At 39.3% G+C, this 22,556-nt stretch overlaps 1 protein-coding gene across 2 annotated transcripts in view; it reads right to left on the bottom strand.

Moving 5' to 3' along the window:
• Window positions 1-10,426: 10,426 nt before the first annotated feature.
• The window catches only part of RSF1 (remodeling and spacing factor 1), a 160,280-nt gene continuing 148,150 nt past the window's right edge, over window positions 10,427-22,556 (bottom strand). For both annotated transcript variants that reach the window (XM_058446643.1, XM_032167000.2), the window contains exons 14-16: window positions 20,496-20,716; window positions 17,483-17,671; window positions 10,427-12,973 (exon numbers count right to left, since the gene is read on the bottom strand). In XM_058446643.1, the coding sequence (XP_058302626.1) occupies window positions 12,402-12,973; window positions 17,483-17,671; window positions 20,496-20,716 (982 nt within the window). In that variant the 3' untranslated portion in view covers window positions 10,427-12,401. The remainder of the gene's footprint in view (window positions 12,974-17,482; window positions 17,672-20,495; window positions 20,717-22,556) is intronic.

A 22,556-nucleotide genomic window follows, 5' to 3' on the forward strand; every position in this document is an offset into this window, starting at 1 on the left:
AGATAGGGTGTTGCTCTGTCACCCAGGCTGTAGTGCAGTGCTGCTGTCATAGCTTACTGTAATCTGAAACTCCTGGCCTCAAGCGATCCTCCCACCTTGGCCTCCCAAAGTGCTGTACTGAGATTAGAGGCGTGAGCCACTGTTCCTGCCCTCTTTTTTTTTTTTTTAAGAGATGGCTTCTTGCTCTGTCACCCAGGCCAGAGTGCAGTGGCATGATCATGGCTCACTGCAGCCTGCAACTCCTGGGCTCAAGTGATCCTTCTGCCTTGGCCTCCTAAACTGCTGGGACTACAGGTACATACCACCATGTTTGACTAATTTAAAAAATTTTTTTTGTATCAATGGGATCTCACTATTTTGCCCAGGCTGGTCTCAGACTCCTGGCCTCAAGCAATCTTCCTGCCTTGGCCTCCCATAGGTCTGGGATTACAGGCATAAGCCACCATTCCTGATCATAAAAATAGGCAAAGGATTTAAATGGACATTTCTACGAAGAAAATATATGAGCAGCCAGTAAACACATGAGAAGATGCTCAACATCATTAATCACTAGGAAATGCAAATCAAAACCACAATGAGATACCACTTCATATCCCCTAGAATGGCCATAATGAAAAGACTGTCAATAATAAATATTGTTGATGTGGAGAAATTGGAACCCTTGTGCATTGCTAGTGGGAATGTAAAAAGGTGCAGGCACTGTGTAAAACAGGTTCAAATTTCTTCAAAAGTTAGAGTTATCATATGATCCAGCAATTCCACTCCTAGGTATGTACTCAAGAATGAAAAACATGCACGCCCACTCAAAGCTTGTACATGAATGTTTATTATTTCTAATAGCCCTGACCATTCAGAGCCTCAAAGTGGAAATTACTCAAATCTTCAAATGGATAAACAAGATGTGGCATATACATACAGTAGAATATTATTCATGCATATAAAAGAGTGAAGTGGACGGGCGTGGTGGCTCACGCCTGTAATCCCAGCACTTTGGGAGGCCGAGGCGGGTGGATCACCTGAGGTCAGGAGTTCAAGACCAGCCTGGCGAACACGGTGAAACCCTATCTCTACTAAAAATACAAAAATTAGCCGGGCATGGTGGCACACGCCTGTAATCCCAGCTACTCGGGAGGCTGAAGCGAAGAATTGCTTGAACCCGGGAGGCAGGGGTTGCAGTGAGCTGAGATCATGTCACTGCACTCCAGCCTGGGTGACAGAGCAAGATTCTGTCTCAAAAAAAAAAAAAGAAGTACTAACTTATGCTATAACATGATGAACCTTGAAAACTTGTTAAATAAAAGACATTAGATCCACAAGGGCAACACAGTGTGATTCCATTTATATGAAATGTCAAGAAGAGGCACATTTGTAGACATAGAAAGTAATAGTACTTGGCAGGGACTACGGAGGAAATGGGTAGTCACTACTAATGAGTAGGGCGTTTTTAGGGTGTTGACAACCTTGTGAATATGCTAGATGAGACAGGAGAATAGGGTCTGGAGGCAGGGAACCTAAGCCCATTTCACATCACTTCTTAGAATCAAGTTGAAAAGAAAACTCTTAACTTTCCACAGCCTAAGTAACAAAAGGACCAGAGGCTACTACTCCCTTTGCAAACCCCCCACCTTTTCTGCTGGGCAGTTGGGAAACTGGCTGCCTGAAACCAATCGGACTGTTTGCTGGCCAGTCTTCGTTTGCAACTTTCTAACTTTACCTTAGCCTCTGATTGGTTGCAAAAAGAGGAGTGTGAGCGTTGTACCCTCCACTTCAGTCTTTGATCGGTTGCTTTCCACAACCAATCAGACTGATTGAGAGCTACCACTTCATTTACATGAGGTGAGCATGAAGTGGCCAATGGAAAACCTCTAGGGAGTACTTGGACCCGAGAAGATTCTGCATCCGGGCCCTTGAGTCACTGCTTCTCCAGCTTCTACACTGTGGAGTGTACTTTCATTTTCAATAAATCCCTGCTTTCCTTCTTCTGTTGCTTCATTCTTTCTTTGCTTTGCTGAGTGTTTTGTCCAATTCTTTGTTCAAAACACCAAGAACCTGGACAACTTGCAGTCAAGACTCTCTACCGGTAACACTAAAGACCTCTGAATTGTACACTTTATAATGGTGAACTTTATGGTATGTGAATTATCTCAATAAAAAACAAGAAACTTTTATAAATAAAACTTACAAGGTCTTTTGGACATCGTTATGTAAGCACATCCAGATTATTAAAAGTGGCTATGTCAGCCAGGTGCAGTGGCTCATGCCTGTAATCCCAGCACTTTGGGAGGCCGAGGTAGGAGGATCACAAGGTCAGGAGATCCAGACCATCCTGGCTAACACAATGAAACTCCGTCTCTACTAAAAATACAAAAAATTAGCTGAGTGTGGTGGTGCACGCCTTCAGTCCCAGCTACTCAGGAGACTGAGGCAGGAGAATCATTTGAACCCAGGAGGTGGAGGTTGCAGTGAGCCGAGATCACGTCACTGCACTCCAGCCTGGGTAACACAGTGAGACTCCGTCTCAAAAAAAAAAAGTGGCTATGTCAAAAAGGGGACAGTCATCTTAAAGACGGCTTCTTAGCATTCCATCTCCCCTCTCCGATATATTTTTCCTGCTTGTGGATCCTTTTCTTTTCTTTTCTTTTCTTTTTTTGAGATGGAGCCTCGCTCTGTCGCTCAGGCTGTAGTGACCACTCATCATCATCACTTATGACCTCAAGTGATCCTCCCATCTCAGCCTCCCAAAGCGCTGGGATTACAGGCATGAGCCACTGCACCCAAGAGATCTTTGCCTTTCATCCTGGGCTCTCTGGTCCTCACCTGGTTCTGCTCACAGCATTGGCCAGTAAAATTCCAGCCCTACTTCTGCATTATTCTGAATCTGAAGCCAACTTTCTGATTTTCTATTAGGTTGGTGCAAAACTAATTGTTGGGCCGGATGCGGTGGCTCACGCCTGTAATCCCAGCACTTTGGGAGGCCGAGGCAGGTGGATCACCTGAGGTCAGGAGTTCCAGACCAGCCTGGCCAACATGGTGAAACCCAGTCTCTACTAAAAATACAAAGAAATTAGCTGGGCATGGTGGCACACATGCCTGTAATCCCAGCTATTCGGCAGGCTGCGGCAGGAGAACCCCTTGAACTGGGAGGCGGAAGTTGCAGGGAGCCGAGATCGCACCACTGCACTCCAGCCTGGGCGACAGAGTGAGATTCTGTCTCAAAAAAAAAAAAAAAAAAAATTGTGCTTTTGGCCTTAAAAAAAATATATATTATATATAGCAGAAACTGCAATTACTTTTGCACCAACCTAATAGCATTCAGCCAGCTACCTCTCTCTGTTGTTGCTACAGAAAATCTTTTATGGTTGAAGCTAGGACAGTACAGGTTCAGATAAGGTTCTATCATCATTAATGAAGTACTTCCTCTAACTTTTTTGTTCTAAATGGTAGAGTAAGAGCTATTTGGTTATGTGAGTTCACAGTGCAATTACTGGTGTCCCACTAGCAAGCAATAATGTCAAAGAGAAAACAAAATGCACATTACATTCAACAGACAAACATGAAGCAAGTGCAGGGAAAAGGGAGGAATCGCATTCCTGTTCTAAGTTTCAGCTTTCTGTAACAGTTGTTCCTGATAATAAAGTATGTTGCTGAGATGGTGGCTTGTTTCCTGGAGTTTCTCTTAGGAATTTCTGACATTTCAGTAATAATTTCCAAATACAGTTTAGGGTTTTCCACAGTCTATTTATTTTAAAGACTGGAAGTTAAATAAGAAGTAACTGGGAAGGGTATTGAACCAGAGACAGGATTGAACTTTTGTTTTCCACAATAGGGAGAACTTTATTTAGAGAGGAGTGTGTGTCAAGTAATGGAGATCAGAGATAGAGAAGTAAGATGTGCAAGACCCAGAGGCGGTAATAAAAAGACAACCGATCAAGGACACAGGCAGACAAAGTACTGCAAAAAGAAGATACCTCCTCAGAGACAGGACTAGGAAGAAAGATAGGTGCTCAAATGTGGGTAAAGTGGCTCTGAAATGGGCAAGGAGGAGTGATAAGGAAGCCATAGGAGGCCGATATCAATACTAGTAGGTTCCCAGCTGTCTTCATTTGGGATTTGACTATACATGCTATATTGCAATGTCAAGTTACATCCTCTTAGAGTGTCCTTTCTCTTTGATATTCATTTAGACTTTTAGAACCCTAAAGAGCTCATGCAAACTCTTTAAGAATCAAAATGACACAAGCATTAATCTCACCCAGAAGGGTCCCAACATCTAACTTCAATAGAATATTTTCGTTATTTTTTATAATTCCACCTCTACTAAAGAATCACAGAATAGTACACCAATTCTGTTTGTAAAAGAAAAGAACTGTTCTACATCTTCTGGTCTCATAATCTGAAAAAGAAATGGGCTGGCTGGGCACAGTGGCTCACGTTATTTGACTGATTCTCTTAAAGTGAAAATTTCAAATAAATTTGCAATGTAACTAGCCATTTTCTTGCTAGCACAGACCAGCTTTTACTCCGTTAGGTGAAATTCTTCAAAAGTTCTTTACCTAGTTAATATTTTCAATCAGAATCACAAATACTCTGCTAGTTTGTTGGTAAAAAAGCAAGTTCAGTGTGAATTTTACTGTATTTCAAGAGTAAATAAAAACTGTCAAATCATTTGTAGTTGAGAAGCCTACTCGGGGTTGGAAGGACCGGTTAGTCATTTGGTCTAATCCATTTTTTAATGTGTGGATCAATGTGCGGATGTTTGGACTCCCAAACATCCCCTATTCCTAATAATTCACTTCCAAGCTTGTTCATTATTAGAGAACTAAGCTTCCTCCACAGAATGAATGGAAAACTTTTGCCCTATGGCTTCTGTCCTCTGGTAGTTCTGTGCTCCTACGGGACCACAAAGAACAAGTCCACAGCCTCTATAATGTGATAGTTCTCCAGAGGCTAAAGATACAAATCAATAATAGTTTTCTAATATCTATATTTGTCTAGTTGGCAAATAGCCTTAAAAATTATTTTAGGGAAATTGATGCACTTGCAAATTTACTTTCTAGATAGTGGGAGAACAATTCATCTAGGCCTGGGTGATAAATTTTAACCGTCATGAACTATTACAGACAATTTGTTCCATGTGCCACAAAATTTAAAATAAGCTAAGTTTGCAAACACATCATGCTAAATAATTCAAATTTAAATTTTTATTATGACAATTGACATATTAAGTGAAATAAATGACAGAAGTATTATAATAAAACATTTTGAAAGAAAAAGTTACACAATTAGGCCAATAGCTATAAAATGGCTTTAGGCCTGGCTTATAACACCAAGAGTTCTGATCAGACTGTAGTGAGACACTGAACATTTCATTAACAAAAATATTGGCACCAGCCACAACATATTTTGGTTGTCACTTACAAGGAATATTGTATTTAAACAACTATGCACTCCAATTCTAACACACTAGGTGTTCATACACTGAAGTTAACCCCTGAAGCTTTAAGGTACCAAGAATTCTCATACTTTTAATGCACAATTTACTTTGTGTGTTATCAGAATTACATTTCCAGTTTTCTGATCTTCCCTGCCCCCCCACCCCCACACACATGCAGTACATTATGTGACAGAGAGCACTCCTGCTTCTATTTGACTAACAGCACGGTCCTAATTACCTCAAGAGTTAGTTTTATGCTAATCTTGGAGCTTCTGCTTTAAATCTCATCTCCTGGAAACCAAATAAAACATTCTGAGAACCTATTCCAGGAATTTTTTTTTTTAACGCATAGGAAAATAAAGTATTTCATATAAGCATGTTGGAAAATTCAAGAGGCATTCTGATCAAATAGTCCCTGAATTCCAGCTATTACTTTAAATCAAAATTCTAAAATATACCATTTATAAATTTTTATCTGGAATTTGTATTCTTCACATGGAAACTCAGGATCTGCAGGCTTCCCTTCTGAATGATAGCAAAAAACTGACGCTAGCAACACATGAATATAGCTTTGATAGAAATTATGACACACTTAGATGAATTTAATTACTTTCAAGAATACACTTGTACTACAAAGGTGAGAAATTAGAATGGCAAAATTATCAGATGGGAAAAAGTACTGACATTTAAACGAAGCTGTGAATATACCATGGTAAAATGTGCCATGTAAAAGACTGCTAGAATCAGAAGTTCTACAAGATTTCAAAATACTTAGTGAATAAGGAGGGAACTGAAATTTGAATTTGACTTCTCTTGCTGCCACGCTTCAGCAGACAACTATTCCTGTGGAATTAAGTCCACTGAATAATCAAATAGAGCAATTCTAGTTTTTTCCTTCTTTTATACGAATAGATTAAAATCAAGCCCTGCTCTACCCCCATCTTAGCATAGGCCATACCCTTTCAAAGTGTACACAAAACCTCATGGCAGGTTTGGGCAAGCTACAACAGATACCATCATCAAGAAGCTACTTTGAAAGAGAATAGAACACCAGACTAACATTGAGAATACCCTAGTTAGGCATCACAAAAATCATGCGCTACAAGAATATGCTGTTAACAGCCAAATCTGGGCTATTGTAGCTGTTCTGATCCTGAAAATCCATTTACTAATATAAGCTAGATCTGTGTGTATGTGTGTGTGTGTGCAATTTTCATGCAGTGACCTTAAAGGTTTGGAGACAGGGCTTGTTACTCTAATTTCAAGGCTTGTCCACATAGCAGTTGACATGCACCAATTCTGCTAAAGGGCAGGAGAATGAAAAAGACATGGCACAAATTTTTAAACAATTTTAGGTTTAATTACATAATGCACCTGTAGATGATCTAGCATAAACAAAATTGTAAAAAATCTACATCCTATTTTAGGGTATTTTCCCACCTCCCATCCCTTAAAAGCTGTACAGTTATTTAAAAAAAAAAAAGGTGACTCTCAAGCAAAATAAACTTTTTTTTTGCAACATACAAAATAAGTTAAATGATTCAGAAGGTTTTGAGCCATGAAGTTCCCCAATAACTGTGTTCTGGCTGTTCATGAGCATGACGTGCAAGCTGCTGGTCTATGACCAGAACTCAATAAATACAGATCAAACAAAACCGCTAAACACTTACATTAGATTTCTTTAGAAACTGATGAAAGTCAAGAAAATATATACTCAGGATTAACAATTCCATTCTTAACTTACATCATCCAGTGGCAAAAAGCACGAGGCAAGTATTCAGTCCTTAGCACACTTTCTAGCTTGTACCGGTTTGGCCAAAAAAGGAAAAAAAAAATTCCTTTAAAAAATGTTTTTTCTCATTCAAAATATCCAAGAAATTTAATAAATTTCTACTCATCTATTGTTATGCCCTCTTATATAACTTATGTATAGGATAGTCATATTTTTTTTTTTTTTTGAGACAGAGTCTCGCTGTCGCCCAGGCTGGAGTGCAGTGGCGCGATCTCGGCTCACTGCAGGCTCCGCCCCCCGGGGTTCACGCCATTCTCCTGCCTCAGCCTCCCGAGTAGCTGGGACTACAGGCGCCCGCCAACACGCCCGGCTAATTTTTTTGTATTTTTAGTAGAGACGGGGTTTCACTGTGTTAGCCAGGATGGTCTCGATCTCCTGACCTCGTGATCCGCCCGCCTCGGCCTCCCAAAGTGCTGGGATTACAGGCGTGAGCCGCCGCGTCCGGCCTAGGATAGTCGTATTTTAAAGTTATTAAAATAAAAACATCTTCACTAACTGAAACCATTACGATGTGCCAGAATTGGGTTTACTGAATTTTCCAAAGTGGTATAAATATGAAATGAAAAAAAAAAATTGTGCTCAGGTGTCCAAAAGGAGGAAAAAAAGTCCACAAATGGGATCCTATTCTAATCGACTTCCAGGAGGGTTTGCGTGAATGAATACAAAAAGTGGTGAGTGTATAATCTAAAGTTGTTATATACTAAGCTCATTACATTTTGGCTTATGACTGCTTGCTTACTTGGCGATTACTCTCTTCAACATATTACAGTTACTTAGCAATTCTTGGCACTCAAAAGATGTTAAAAGATAATTTAAGTTGGAGCAAAATATTTTGAAAACAAATTGAGTGAACATACAGCAACTCAGTTTAAATACATTGATAGCAAAAGGCTTTGACCTTAAGGATTGGTATAAAAACGACACAAAAAAATCCGTTAACTTGCCACTTCCAAGGTAAGTTTACAGGTATACACTTTGGGAAAGGTAGATAATATAGGAATGGATTTTAATCTGAGAAGATTCAATAATGGATCTTATTAAGCAGAAGAGGGCTAGGTAGATTACAGCAGATATGCAGCCTTGGCATTCTCTGCTTCTTCGAGAACAAGGAATATATTTTGAGAATGTCAAACATCAGGAGAAACTGTTGTCTAGATTTTCTGTAATTAAATGATGTTCATAATATTTGTATCTGTTGCAATGCAGCCATCTTATTTCTTTCAATAGTTAATGATGGATTCATTTTTATTCCTTCTGATACTTATCTGAAGTGTGTGTGCACACACACACATATACACATGTACCATTTAACTCTGGGTCTTTGAATAGTTGTTCTACAGCTGTGAGGCATCACCTTGAATAATGGACCTGTTCCACTGTATTGGTAAAGAGCGGAGTTCCTAGCTTTTTCTGAATATTAAACTTGTAGATTCATTAGGTTCTTTACAGCTGTGTGGTAGAACTAGCAAAGGGTTAACATCTCTTATGCCCACAAACAAGCTAAAAAAGCATTCCTTGTGACAAAGGACACCCCACCAATCCCACTTAAAAACAGCTAACATTTCCTCAACATTTTGACTATTAACTTAAACAAGTAAGCGTCCATGTTTTTCTTAATATATGTACTTTGCTCAAACCAAAAAGTAAAAACTGGATATGTATAACACCCTTTTAAAATTGTTTAAAAATTATTTTTCAAAAGCTTCATTCGCATTTGAAGTTTTTGGTTCTTGGGCAGGTCACTTTTATATAGATTGCCAGTAGACATGAATTTATTCTAAATGAAACTGCCCTTTATTCTCTGAATCTGTAACCTTGACCAATTGAAAAAGGATGTCAAGGAAATATAACTTGATGTACATTCTTGAAAATATCTCTGCCATCATTTTGCAGTAATGTGCCAATGATGGAAAATGTTTTACAGTAAACACTATTTCATCAGCACTGATGTACAAAACCAAAATGTTTTCAGTCTGACTCCTTTTCACACATATTTCAGTTCAAAGCTTCTGCTTTGTGAAAAGCTGACTAGTTTTCAAACCTTTACAGAAATTGCAAACTAAATATACTGAATATTAATCTACATCTCCCTTTAATACATTTGTTACAGTCTAGAGTTTGACATTGGGAGTCCAACTTGTATTTCAAAAAGGGGGGTTTAAATTATTAAAGGGCTCTATTATGTAGCAGCTATTTTGAGTCTAAATCCATGGTTAGTGCTCTAAAAAAGATCCAAGACTGTCTAAACTCTAGATCAATTACTGCTTTCCTATACTTTCTGCAGTTCGTAGTGACTGTATTCTCTTTGTATACAGAACATTTCATTTTCTAAATTTTTTTTTAACTTCTTCAGAATACCTTCAGAGTGTACTTCAGTGATCATAAACTCTTTGAGGGACTGAATCCGAACTCGAAGCAGCACAACCGTTTTTGCACTGCTCAAAATTTAATAATCAATAATCAATCTGCATGTTTTATCAACTGCTTGGATTACATTCTTGGTAGATAACCTATAGTTAATTGATTTAATCAAAATATAAGGTGAGAAGGGGTACATTCACTATCAAGTTGACAAACACTTATTCAAGTTTGGTAAATATCAGGCAGCACAAGTGGTCTCCAAACCCATGTCAGTGGGACATTTGCTAAATGGAATACTCAGTCTTTGCGATGGTAAAAATTACCTTAGGCTTTCTATAGTAGAAGAGTAAAAATAACTCCTTATTTCACATTACGCATCCTGTTAAAATTATCTACCCATTTAATACTACTTCTGATCACTTGGCTTAACTGAGGAATAGAACTAATAGGTGGAAGAAGGAGCTGGTGTGTCCAGAGGTAGAGACAGGGCACATGGGAGAGTTTCCACACAATAGTGGCTTTACCCAGCTGCAGGACTAAAATGGTAGAGTGAGACTGGGTGGCAGGAAAGGGCACTTGTACATTCAAACCACTTACCTTGCACTAGTAGAAATCTTTATATTGCTTGCCTGTTTTAGATAGTTTAAAAGGTTAATTCTTAGCTGACTTGCAAATAAATAAAACAAACCTAGCTGGAAAGGAGGCTGTAAGTGAATGCAGCTTCTTCCACAGCCCTGCTTTACTGTCTGTCAATGTAAGCCCTTCCCTCCCTTCCAGTGGAACACTGTCTCAAAATAAAAATCACAACTTACTTGGAACCACATGCTATTGGTGCATCCTATTTTTAGGTTGCTTTCATTATTTTATTTTTTATACAGATACATACACATTGCTAGAATCAAAGCAAAAATATTAATGGGCAGGTACTACAGAACTAAAGTGAAACAAAACAAAACAACGACCGACTGAAAAACAATAGCTATAAACTTTCAAGGCCAAAAGATAAGATTTAAGGGCAATACCTGTTGAAGAAGGAAAAGGAGTATAAAGTTCCTAGAGAGGTATTTATAATGCAAATCTAATGCCAGCTTTTTAGTAATAAAAAAGAGAAGTGCTTTACTATACACTGACTAGCACATAATACTTAATTTGGAAAGAAAAATTAATGACGTTCCTTGGGCCAGCAGCAGATATGGTGTGTCCATTGCCGGCAACAGACACAACACCGGAACAGAAAAACCCAAATCCCAGGGCAAAAGTATCCACAGAAGTAATGGTTGAAGGTTTCTGGATTTAACAGGCTAGGTTTAATCACAAGTGCTACACTCTGTACAATGTTATGGCTCTGCCTGAAATTTTACAGCTATAACAGAAACTAAATAAGACAAAGTTCATATTTTAGTGTCAATTACATGTTAGGTATTTAGTTAGTTACAAACCCCTTTTTCTTGAAACAAAGGGCTTTTCTTTAAAGTGTTGAGATGTTTGAAATGGATGTCATGCCTATTAATTACATCGGCAGTTCTCATTCAACTCTATGTTGGTTGTATGACTATTAATGAATTTTAATAGAAGTCTAATGGCCAAAGGCCAAAACTACATTCAAACTCTGCTAATATATCCAGGCAGATAGGAAATTCCAACACACACACACACACGCACATGCACACACACAAACACACACGCACACGCACACACGCTAAAACTCAAACTAAAAACCTCCCAAAGGAACTGCTTTGCTTGTAGACTTCAATTTGAAGTAGATACTAAGGGCAAGAATAGACCAGTTAAAATTCACCTGAAAATCTCTTCCCAGTCTTCAAATGTGCTAAAATACCACTGTCAGCTTAGCATCTCTTCATGTATGTTATATATAGATGTATTTTTTTCAAAATGATATTTCAGATATTTAAACATCAAGTGGCCAGAAGACAAGAGTTATACTATTGGCAAAGTTTACAGTCCACCCAGGCCTTAAGAAAGACCACATTCATTTCACTAATAACTCTCCATCAGACACAATGTATTTGAGGCCACCTTATTACCACTGCATAAAGCTATTTAAAAAAATTTGTTGCTAGCACAGTCTGGTTGGCAAAGCTTCATTATACATTTTACTGTACAAATGCTTTTCAGATGATTTTATTTTTTTTAAAACAAGAAACTCTGCTATAACAAAAATTTAGGTTAATTATGACGGTACTTTCACTGTCTCTTCTTTATTAAGTGTGGTTATCTCCAATAGTAAACAAGTTGATTTCACAAAGGCTGTTACTAAATGACTTATGTATGATGTTATCTACAATTCTCAAACTGTAACAGTACAGACTTGAACTTTTAAATTGTCTGTAAATCATCATCTATGCCATGAATGTTTAAATATAATATATATTTAATATGAAAAAGCTAAAGCACAAGTGCTTTCTCCCACCCCTAAATTCTGTTTTGGGCCCTCACAGATTCGGAATGCATTCTCATCCACCCTTTTTCACAAAGTCAGGAGAGCTCAGGAAATATAAAGTCAAAAATATACAAATCTTTGTTGTTATTATAATAAGATTTTTTTCCATGAATGAAATTACCAAGGACCATGAACCTGGAAAAAGAAAATCAAAAGGAATTTACAGCAATTATTTATCTTCAAAGTTCAAAACTGGTCACTTCACAGAAAGACTTCAGGATTTGTTGAAATTTTTCTTCTAAAAGTCATTCTGTAGTGGAGTTTTCTAAGAAAAATTAAACAGCTTTTAATAACTGGCCCGCTGGTGTGAGAGCTACCGTGGAATAAATTAGCACAAAAATGGAAAAAAAGTCTTATAACTGTTCACTGTTACAGACATAATCAACAAGGTCAGTCACTCTCAAAAGCTCATCTTCCTCCTCTTCTGGTGCTCCTGCCTCCTGCCCACCACTTGTCCCATTGGAGGCTAGGCTTGCACTGGCTGTGCTGTTGTCCTTGGGGGTCTGAGACTTCTCAGTAGGCTTGCCAATCAAGTTCTCAATGGCTTTGCCAGGGCTCTGTCCATTGGTTGAAGGTAAGTCCACTAAGCTATAGTCCAATGGGCTCCCCACTTTGCCTACATTTTCAAAGTCCTCTTCCTCATCACTTTCTATCCGGTAGGGCTTCTTGGTGCTCTCTTGTTCTGAGGGCAGGACCCTAGGCTGGCTGTCACGGGCAGGCTGATTTGCATCTCCATGAGCATTGTCACAACTCTCCTCATCCGTCTCAATCCGGTGTAGCCGTTTGCGGGATGGTTTGCCTTCCTCTTCCACCTCCTCCTCATCTGCTTCTGAATACTCATCTGTGCTTCGGCCCCGCTTTCGAACTGACCGCTTTGATTCTTTAGCTAGCTCGTCATCTTCAGAGTTCTTGGACAAATAGCTCTCTAGAATAAACAGCACATTTAAGCCATTGGCACGGTTAACCATAAACGAATTTAATTCTCCTTTTCCTCCCCATATTCACCCCACGTCCTGCTTTCAGAATTGCTTGTACATAGTTTCCTTTCAATAATTGGCCTGATTTCTCTCTTCTCAGTCCCATAACAATGCCCAATATGACTCATGGTGTACTTTATGATTTTAGACTATATATATATATATATATATTTTTGAGACGGAGTCTCACACTGTTGCCCTGGCTAGAGTACAATGGTGTGATCTTGGCTCACTGCAACCTCCGCCTCCCGGGTTCAAGCGATTCTCCTGCCTCAGCCTCCCAAGTAGCTGGGATTACAGGCGCCCGCCACCACGCCCAGCTAACTTTTCGTGTTTTTAGTAGAGACGGGGTTTCACTATGTTGGCCAGGCTGGTCTCGAACTCCTGACCTTGTGATCCATCTGCCTCGGCCTCCCAAAGTGCTGGGATTACAGGCATGAGCCACCATGCCTGGCCTTCTTTATTTTTTGAGATGGAGTCTCACTCTGTCTCCCAGGCTGGAGTATCGTGGCGCAAACTCGGCTCACTGCAACCTCTGCCTTCCAGGTTCAAGCAATTCTCCTGTCTCAGCCTCCCAAGTAGCTGGGATTACAGGTGTGTGTGTCGCCACACCCAGCTAATTTCTTTGCATTTTTAGTAGAGATGGGGGTTCACCATGTTGGCCAGACTGGTCTCGAACTCCTGGCCTCAAGTGATCTGCCCATCTTGGCCTCCCAAAGTGCTGGGATTATAGGCGTGAGCCACTCTGCCCAGCCAACAGCAGACTTCTTGGGGAAGATGTCTGATAATGCTTGAATTAAATGAAGACAGGTTAGTTACAAACTAACAAACTCCATCCCACTAGTACACAAATTAGGTTATCAGGTCAACATGCTGATAAAGAAAGATTCAAACTGGACACCCAACTCTGTACATCTTAAACACTGTGCCAACTCTCATCTTAGTTATCAGATGCCCTTGGTAGTCTTAATTGTCTTCTCTTCTTTGTCTATATAGTTGGGCCTCCCTATCCATTAATTTAACCAACTGCAGATGGAAAATACTCAGGAAAAAGATAGATGGTAGTGTCTGAACTGAACATACATAGACTTTTTTCTTGTCATTCACTAAACAATACAGTATAACAATTATATAACATTTACACTGTATCAGGTATTTTAAATATTCTAGAGATTATTTAAAGTATATAGAGGATATGGGTAGGTTATATGCAAATATGACACGATTTTATATGAGGGACTTGTAAATCCAAGGATTTTGGTATCTGTGGGGATCCTGAAACCAATCCTCCATGGATACTGAAGATGACTCTACTTCCATTTTAGAAGAACTCACCTAGTCTCACAACTTGGCATGCCATCTATGTGCTAATGGCTCTCATATTTATTTTAGGCAACCGCTGAATACCAGACTAGTGTATCAAACTGCCTACTCGACATCTAAGCTTGGATATCTCTAAACAGGCATCTCAAATGATGTGTCTAAAACTGGGCTCCTAAACTTTCTCCTTAAACCTGCAGCACTGTGGTCTCTACCAACTTAGTTTTTGGCAATTGCTCCTCCAATTGCTCAGTCATCCTTGATTCTTTTCTTTCTCTCATCCCACCCAACAGTAAATCCTTTGGGTCTCACTTTAAAACATATCCATAATGTGACTGCTTTCATCCCTTTACTGCCACTGACCCAGTTCCACCCTCCATCATCTCTCACCTGGACTATTACAATAACGTCCCAATGGGTCTTCTAGCTTCTGCCCTGGCCCCCCTTCAATCTATTCATAACACAACTACCACAGCAAATTAAAATCTAAGTCAGATCATATCACTCTTTTGCTCAAAATGTGGGATGGTTTGCTTTCCTCTTCCTCCTCATCTGCCTCTGAATACTCATCTGTGCTTTGGCCCAAATGTTTCTCACCTTACACAAAATAAAAATCCAAAGTCTATACAATGCCCTACTCTGTGTTATCTAATATGGTAAACACTAGTCACATGTGGTTATTTTAAATTTAAATTAGTTAAAATTAAATAAAAATAAAAATTCAGTTCCACGGTCACACTAGCCACATTTCAAGTGCTCAATAGTCATATGAGGCTAGTGGCTATTGTAACGATCAGCACACATATAATCAGTGCAGAAAGTTTAACTGCACAGCACTATTTATCATCAGAGGTTAGCACATTTTTTATGTAAGAGGCAGGCCCTATAGTCTCAGTCACAACAACTCAGCTTTTTGAGAAAGCAGGCAACAGACAATATGTAAACAAATGGGTATGGTAGTCTTCTGGTAAAAATTGTATTACAGGGCAGGGTGCAGTGGCTTACACCTGTAATCCTAACACTGTGGGAGGCCAAGGTAGGGGGGATCACTTGAGGCCAGGAGTTTAAGGCCAGCCAGGGCAACACTGCAAGATCTCATCTCTATAAAATAAATTTAAAAATTAGCACAGTGTGGTGGCTTATGCCACTTCTAGCCACTTAGGAGACTGAGGCGGGTGGACTGCTTGAGCACAGCAGACTGAGGCTATGGTGAGCTGTGATGGTCCCACTGCACGCCAGCCAGGTTTTGAGACCCTGTCTCAAAAACAAAAACAAAAACCTTGCTTTTTTATTTGTGTAAGCAGGTGGGCTGTCGTTTGCTGACTGGTCCCCACTGACTTCTTTGCTTCATATCATTATGTTTGCTTCACTCATTCTGCTCCAACAACCCTGCACTCCCTTCTGTTTGCTGAACATGACGAGCACAAACATGCCTCAAGGCCTTCATATTTATTGTTCCATCTGCCTATATCATTCTTCTTTTAGATAACTGCATGACTCACACACAACATTTCTTTCAGGTTTTCACTCAAATGTTTTCTTAGTGAGGATTTCCTTAGTATACTATATGAAATTCAAGTACTTTCCCAACCCCCTTTTCTCCTTTATTTTTTTCCACAGCACTCATCTCTAACATATCATATATTCTACTTATCTATCTTGTTTATTGTCACCTTCTTCCCAACTAAAATAAGAGTTTCATAAGAGCTATTTTGTTTGCTGTTATATTCCAGTGCTTGGAATAGGGCCTAGTTTAATAAATATTCATATTTAATGGCTTAACTAATGCATTTATGTTTGTTTCTGTGACACATGAAGTTAAATACACATTCAAAAGAGATGTTCACCTTCCTTCTTTAGCATCCCACATCCAAACATTTTTTTCCCTTTCTCTTTTGTCTTGGGCTCAAACTTAAATTCATGTTTAATCTATGAAAGCAAAACAATCTTCAAAACAGGCCATAAAGCCGGGCGCGGTGGCTCACGCCTGTAATCCCAGCACTTTGGGAGGCCAAGGCGGGCGGATCACCTGAGGTCAGGAGTTCGAGACTAGCTTGGCTAACATGGTGAAACCCCGTCTCTACTAAAAATACAAAAATTAGCCAGGCCTGGTGGCGCATGCCTAAAATCCTAGCTATTGGGAGGCTGAGCCAGGAAAATAATTTGAACCTGGGAGGCGGAGGTTGCAGTGAGCTGAGATCGCAACACTGCACTCCAGCCTGGGTGACAGAGTGAGACTCTGTCTCAAAAAAAAAAAAAAAAAAAAAACAAACAAAAAAACACACACGCACACATATATATATACATATATATATATGTTAAATAAAACAAAAAAGACTGAATGGATAAATGGATGTCAGAAATTCATATTTTAGAGCTTGTCTTGTACTACTGGTAGGGGGCACAGTTAACAGCTATTCGGAAATAAAACAGTTTCCAACTGAAATCATAGTCAAGGTGGAAAGAGACAGTAGGCACTTTTATTTGAAACCTTTTTAGCTATTAAGGACATAAGAGGTTATTTCAAAATGAGGGCCATGAATAAGGGAGTAAAAAAAAGAAGTAGAATAATCTTGATCAGATCACAATTTTGAGACTTTTCCAGTTTCAATGAAAATTTAAATTACAATGGAGATCTTAAAAATTAGCCTCTTCTCGAGTATCTTTTATTTAAACTATAGTAGGCACAAAATTATAGGTTTTATCTCAAAGATACTACTGGTTATATGGAATTTTTTTTTTTTTTTTGAGACACAGTCTTGCTCTGTCACCCAGGGTGGAGTGCAGTGGCGCGATCTTGGCTCACTGCAACCTCTGCCTCCCAGGTTCAAGCAATTCTCCTGCCTCAACCTCCTGAGTAGCTACGATTACAGGCGCATATCACCACACAGGCTAATTTTTTTATTTTTAGTAGAGACAAGGTCTCACCATGTAGGACAGGCTGGTCTTGAACTCCTGGCCTCAAGTGATCTGCTTGCCTTGGCCTCCCAAACTGCTGGGATTACAGGCGTGAGCCACCATGCCTGGCCTGGTTATATGAGTTTCAAAGAATGGTACAGAGTCACAATCCTGAGTTCACTTTATAATGTCTATTTTGCCCTGTCCAGACTTCTATACATAGGAGACCTATGCCTTACCTTCACTCTCTGAGCTGGAAAGTCTTCGCTTGTGAACTCGCCTTATTTCTTTACCACGTCGCAAACTCTTCTGGGAACCGTCACTTTCTGAGTCTTCTTTGTAGTTAATTTGTCTTTTCTGATTTCTCCTTGACCGCCTCCGCCGAGTTTCTACAAAATCATCACTAAAATCATCACTGAAGTCACTTTCTATTTTAAAAAAAGGAAGAAAAAAGTATAAAATTTAAGTCTATTAAGTAGAAATGTAGCTTAGGTTATAAAAATGAAAAGCTACTAAGCAGAGTTCAGTCATAAATATTTTTCAGTGAACAGTAACTTTTAGGAGTCTCATTTTATTTGAGAGAGTATCTCACTATCACACAGGCTGGAGTGCAGTGGCATGAACGCGGCTCACTACAGCCTCAACCTCCTGGGCTCAAGAGATCCTCTGGCCTCAGCTGCCCCAGTGGCTAAAGCTAGGATCACAGGCATATGCACTACCACTCCTGGCTACCTACCAAAGTGTTGAGATTACAACATGCCTGGCCTTTAAGTCTCACTTAAAAAAAAATAAAAATAAAAAAGAATGAGTCAATCTGTGAGGGTTTTTAATGCCAAACCTCACAATCTATACTCTTAGCAGTGAATCCTCAAGATTAGAAAATGTTTTATCCTTTTTTGTTTGTTTTTGAGACAGAGTCTCACTATGTCGCGCAGGCTGGAGTGCAGTGGCGTGATCTTGGCTCACTGCAAACTCCACCTCCTGGGTTCAAGCAATTATCCTGCCTCAGCCTTCCGAGTAGCTGGGACTACAGGTACTGGCCACCACACCTGGCTAATTTTTGTATTTTTAGTAGAGGTGGGGTTTCGCCATGTTGGCCAGGCTGGTCTTGAACTCCTGGCCTCAAGTGATCCGCCTGCCTCGGCCTCCCAAAGTGCTGGGACACAGGTGTGAGCCACCACACCCGGCCTAAATGTTTTATACTTTTTTAGAAATAGTCCTTACTGCAGTCGACCTACAGCTACCTGGTCAGGTACAGAGCTGCCATGACTGCTCTTCTTGGTGGACGGCTACCACAAATCTGCCTCCTGATAATCTGCTGTTGTACCTGTGGCTATAGTCACAATGTATTGCAGAGGTTAAGTCCTCTAATCAAAGAAAACTCATGAATCTGTTCCACATAAATATAGAACTCAAGATACATTTTTGACTTTTCTCCATAAAGAATACAAAATCTGCTAAATAAAGCACACAGATCTAGTTAAACTTGCAAAGCACTGCTAAATAGCATTGTTCTTGTCATCTCTGATCAACAAGCCAGAGTGAGGCTGTGGCATTATGTCACAGCTGTTTTTCAGAATGTTAAATTTCACCAAAGTATGACATTCAAGCTTGTTATTCTTTTGTGGATTTCAAACATTTCAAAATAGCTAGCCAACAGGTTGAAGTGGTTCTCATTGGCCAAATTTGGGACAAATGGAGCCTAAATAGTGATGGGAATGTAGTATATCCACTGATCAGAATAAGAATCCACGAGTTTACACTGACATAAATAAATAAACATATGGAGGAGAAGGGAAATGTTCTTCCTTACAGAACAACAATAAATAAATATAACAGAAATGACAGAGTTAGAATTATCCACAGGAACTAAAACTAGTAGGTGAAATATAAGGAACAGGATATTTAAATAGTCTCAAATTCCCACAAATTACTTATTAATTATAAGGAAAAATAATAAAGAGACTCAGAAGATGCAACATTCTCTGTGCTATTCCTGCTATAAATGCATAATCTGAATCTTATCACAAGGAAACAAAAGAAATCCAAACTGACAAACATCTTACAACTAGTATGTACTCTTTAAAAATATCAAGATCAATGAGACAAAATTTGAGGAACATTCCAGATTAATGGAGACTAAAGAGATGTGAATAAACGCGTAGCCCTGGAATGGACCCTGGGTTAGGAAAAGAAAAAAAAGATATAAACAATAATACAGAGATACTTGATAAAAATTTGAATGTGTACTGTTAATTAGGTAATAGCATTATATCAATGTTAAAATATCTGAATTTGGTAATTGCACTGTGGTTATGTAAGAAAATGTCCTTGTCCTTAGGAAATAATCACTGATAAAGGGGCATGATATTATCATCACTTATTTAGATGGTTTAGGAAAAAAGATAAATAAAACCAAAAAAACCTCACAAGGATGGCCAGAGTCTGATACTCATATCTATGGTTCTTCTCCAATAAGATGACACCTATCAATTTGCCAATTGCATAAAGCCACGCATTTCTTTCAGCAGTTGAGCCTCTATTTACTCACTTAATAGGGATAAGCATACTCTATAACAACATCAACTACTGTTAATCTGTAAAAACTACTCAACACTGACTGTGGTCTAAATGAGAGTTAACTTATATTATTCTCTCTCCAACAGCTGGGCATCTGAGGGAAATGTTCACAGTTTATTGAGAATGATTTCCAAGAAACCCTATGAAGATGAAGGTTTAGGCGTGGAAACATTTGACAACCAAGGAGTCATCACAATCCTACTAGGCATCTGATATGAAGTTAACATATCCATCTGTATGTATTTTCTCAGATGTGCTTTCTATGAGAAAAATTTAGTCAGAAATACGTCTTAAGAACAGAATTTTAAGAATTCTTAACTCCAAAAGTCATAAGAATTTGTTGAGCTGGCCAGCATGCTGGCTCATGCCTGTAATCCCAGCACTTTGGGAGGCCGAGGTGGGCAGATCACCTCAGGCTGGGAGTTTGAGACCAGCCTGGCCAACATGGAGAAACTTCCTCTCTACTAAAAATACAAAATTAGCCGGGCATGGTGGCGCATGCCTGTAATCCCAGCTACTTGGGAGGCTGAGGTAGGAGAATTGCTTGAACCCGGGACACAGAGGTTGCAGTGAGCCGAGATGGCGCCATTGCACTCCAGCATGAGCAACAGGGAAAAAAAAAAAAAAAAAAAGAATTTGTTGAGCTACCATATGGCTACAGATTATTTTTACCAGAGTCTCTACTATTCTCCTCAGATTCCTCCTCTTCATCATCATCGGAATATTTTTTCTTTGGGGTCTTTCTTCGCAAACGCCTGCTCTGCCTCATTGGCCGAGAGGGGTGTCGCCTCAGTCTACGGCTACAAAAGTCAGTGTCACTGTCATCATTAGATGGAGGATCTTCTTCACTTTCATCTGGGTTTTCATCAGACACAACAAACTCATCTTGAGATCTGTCCAAGAGAAACCAGATAAAATACAATGGTATTTAGAAGAGTGAACCCATTTTTAAGAGTTCTGAGTTCAAATTCTGGTGAGCCCAGTGAATCATTAAGTATAGTGCAATGTATCTGGATAATTGTCATCAAATGCCCTATTTATAAAATGGGGAAAATGTTTTACCACCTATCCTCTTAGGAGGGGTTGTAAAGATGAATTAATGTTGATTTCTGTACTGCTTTGACCTCTTGGGATGTCCCCCATGTTAAATTCGACATATTCAAAAGTGAATTCATTATTTCCCAATCTACTTCTCTCTTCTGTTCCCTGGTCTGGTATTTGGCACCATCACTCATCCAGTAACTCCAACCAGAAACGTGGTATTCATCCTAACTTTCCCCTTTTCATTTCTCGTATCTAATAAATTAATAATTTCTCTAGAGTCTACCTCTTAAAAGATAATCTCTCAAACCTGATCTCTTCTGTTTTCAGCTTTTCATACTCACCTAAACTACAAAAGCAACTCCACAAATAGTTTCTCTAATATCTGGTCTCATTTCCCCTCAATCTATCCTCCAAATGAATGCCAGGATGAAGCATAAATCTCTCTTTCTGAAGCATAAATCTCATATTAATTTAGTGTTTAAAATCCTTCACTGGTTTTGTATAATTTTCGGGATAAAGTCAAAACACTTATGCATGACAAATAAAACACTCCCTAATCTGGCTCTTTTTATCACTTGGCCACATCTCCAGTAGGGCACTCTCTACTATATCCCCTTATTCCTGCTATCCAGAGCCAACAGGAGTTTCCCAAACATTCTATGACATTTTACGGCTTGCTGTCTTGGACATATGACTTCTATGCTTAGAATACCTTTTTCTTATCCTGCTTTTAGTCTCATACTAGTTGATTCCAAATACTCATTCTTCAAATTTCAGATCAAGCTTTACTTCTACTTTAAGGTTTACTCTTTGGATTAAGCCAACTTTACTCTGTACCCTAATTTATCTTTCCCTGTATTTTAGTAGCAGTTATGCAGAATGACTTTTTTTTGTGTGTGTGTGGTTTGTTTATTTTTATTTTTTTGAGACGGAGTCTCGCTCTGTCGCCCAGGCTGGAGTGCAGTGGCGCAATCTCGGCTCACTGCAAGCTCCGCCTCCCGGGTTCACGCCATTCTCCTGCCTCAGCCTCTCCGAGTAGCTGGGACTACAGGCGCCCGCCACCACGCCTGGCTAATTTTTTTGTATTTTTAGTAGAGACGGGGTTTCACCGTGGTCTCAATCTCCTGACCTTGTGATCCGCCCGCCTCGGCCTCCCAAAGTGCTGGGATTACAAGCGTGAGCCACCGCGCCCGGCTTTTTTTGTGGTTTATATGCTTGTTTCCTCTTCTAATAATCTGAAAGGAGAAACTCTGCAGTATTGTTCCAATTCCAACTCTGCAAAGAAGCCTTTCTTGATCTCCTATACTGGATTACCAGTCCCAAGTCCAACTTCTATGAGTCATGAGAGGATAATATCTTATTTATTTTTCACATAGGACTGGAAACTCCTCATGGACCTGGTAGAAGGTGGCACAGAGGTACAGAGAAAGCTCTCAATAAATGAAAGTTTAATTGTAGTTAGTAAAATTTAAATACAATTTTGAATGTTAAACAACCATAAATCTATTTTCTGTTCTAAATTTTAAAAATGGGCCAAAATTAGTATTCTTGAATCTGCTTCAAATATCCTGAAAATAAACAGAGGTTGTCTATGTACATGAAGAAGAAAACCCTCATCACAGCATGGGCAAGCCTCTCTGCTAGCCCAGTCCTATTCCTGCTGGTATCTAGGGATTGGAGTCTAGTAGG

This window comes from Hylobates moloch, unplaced genomic scaffold (assembly GCF_009828535.3).
Source record: "Hylobates moloch isolate HMO894 unplaced genomic scaffold, HMol_V3 SCAFFOLD_11, whole genome shotgun sequence".
NCBI lineage: Eukaryota > Metazoa > Chordata > Mammalia > Primates > Hylobatidae > Hylobates > Hylobates moloch.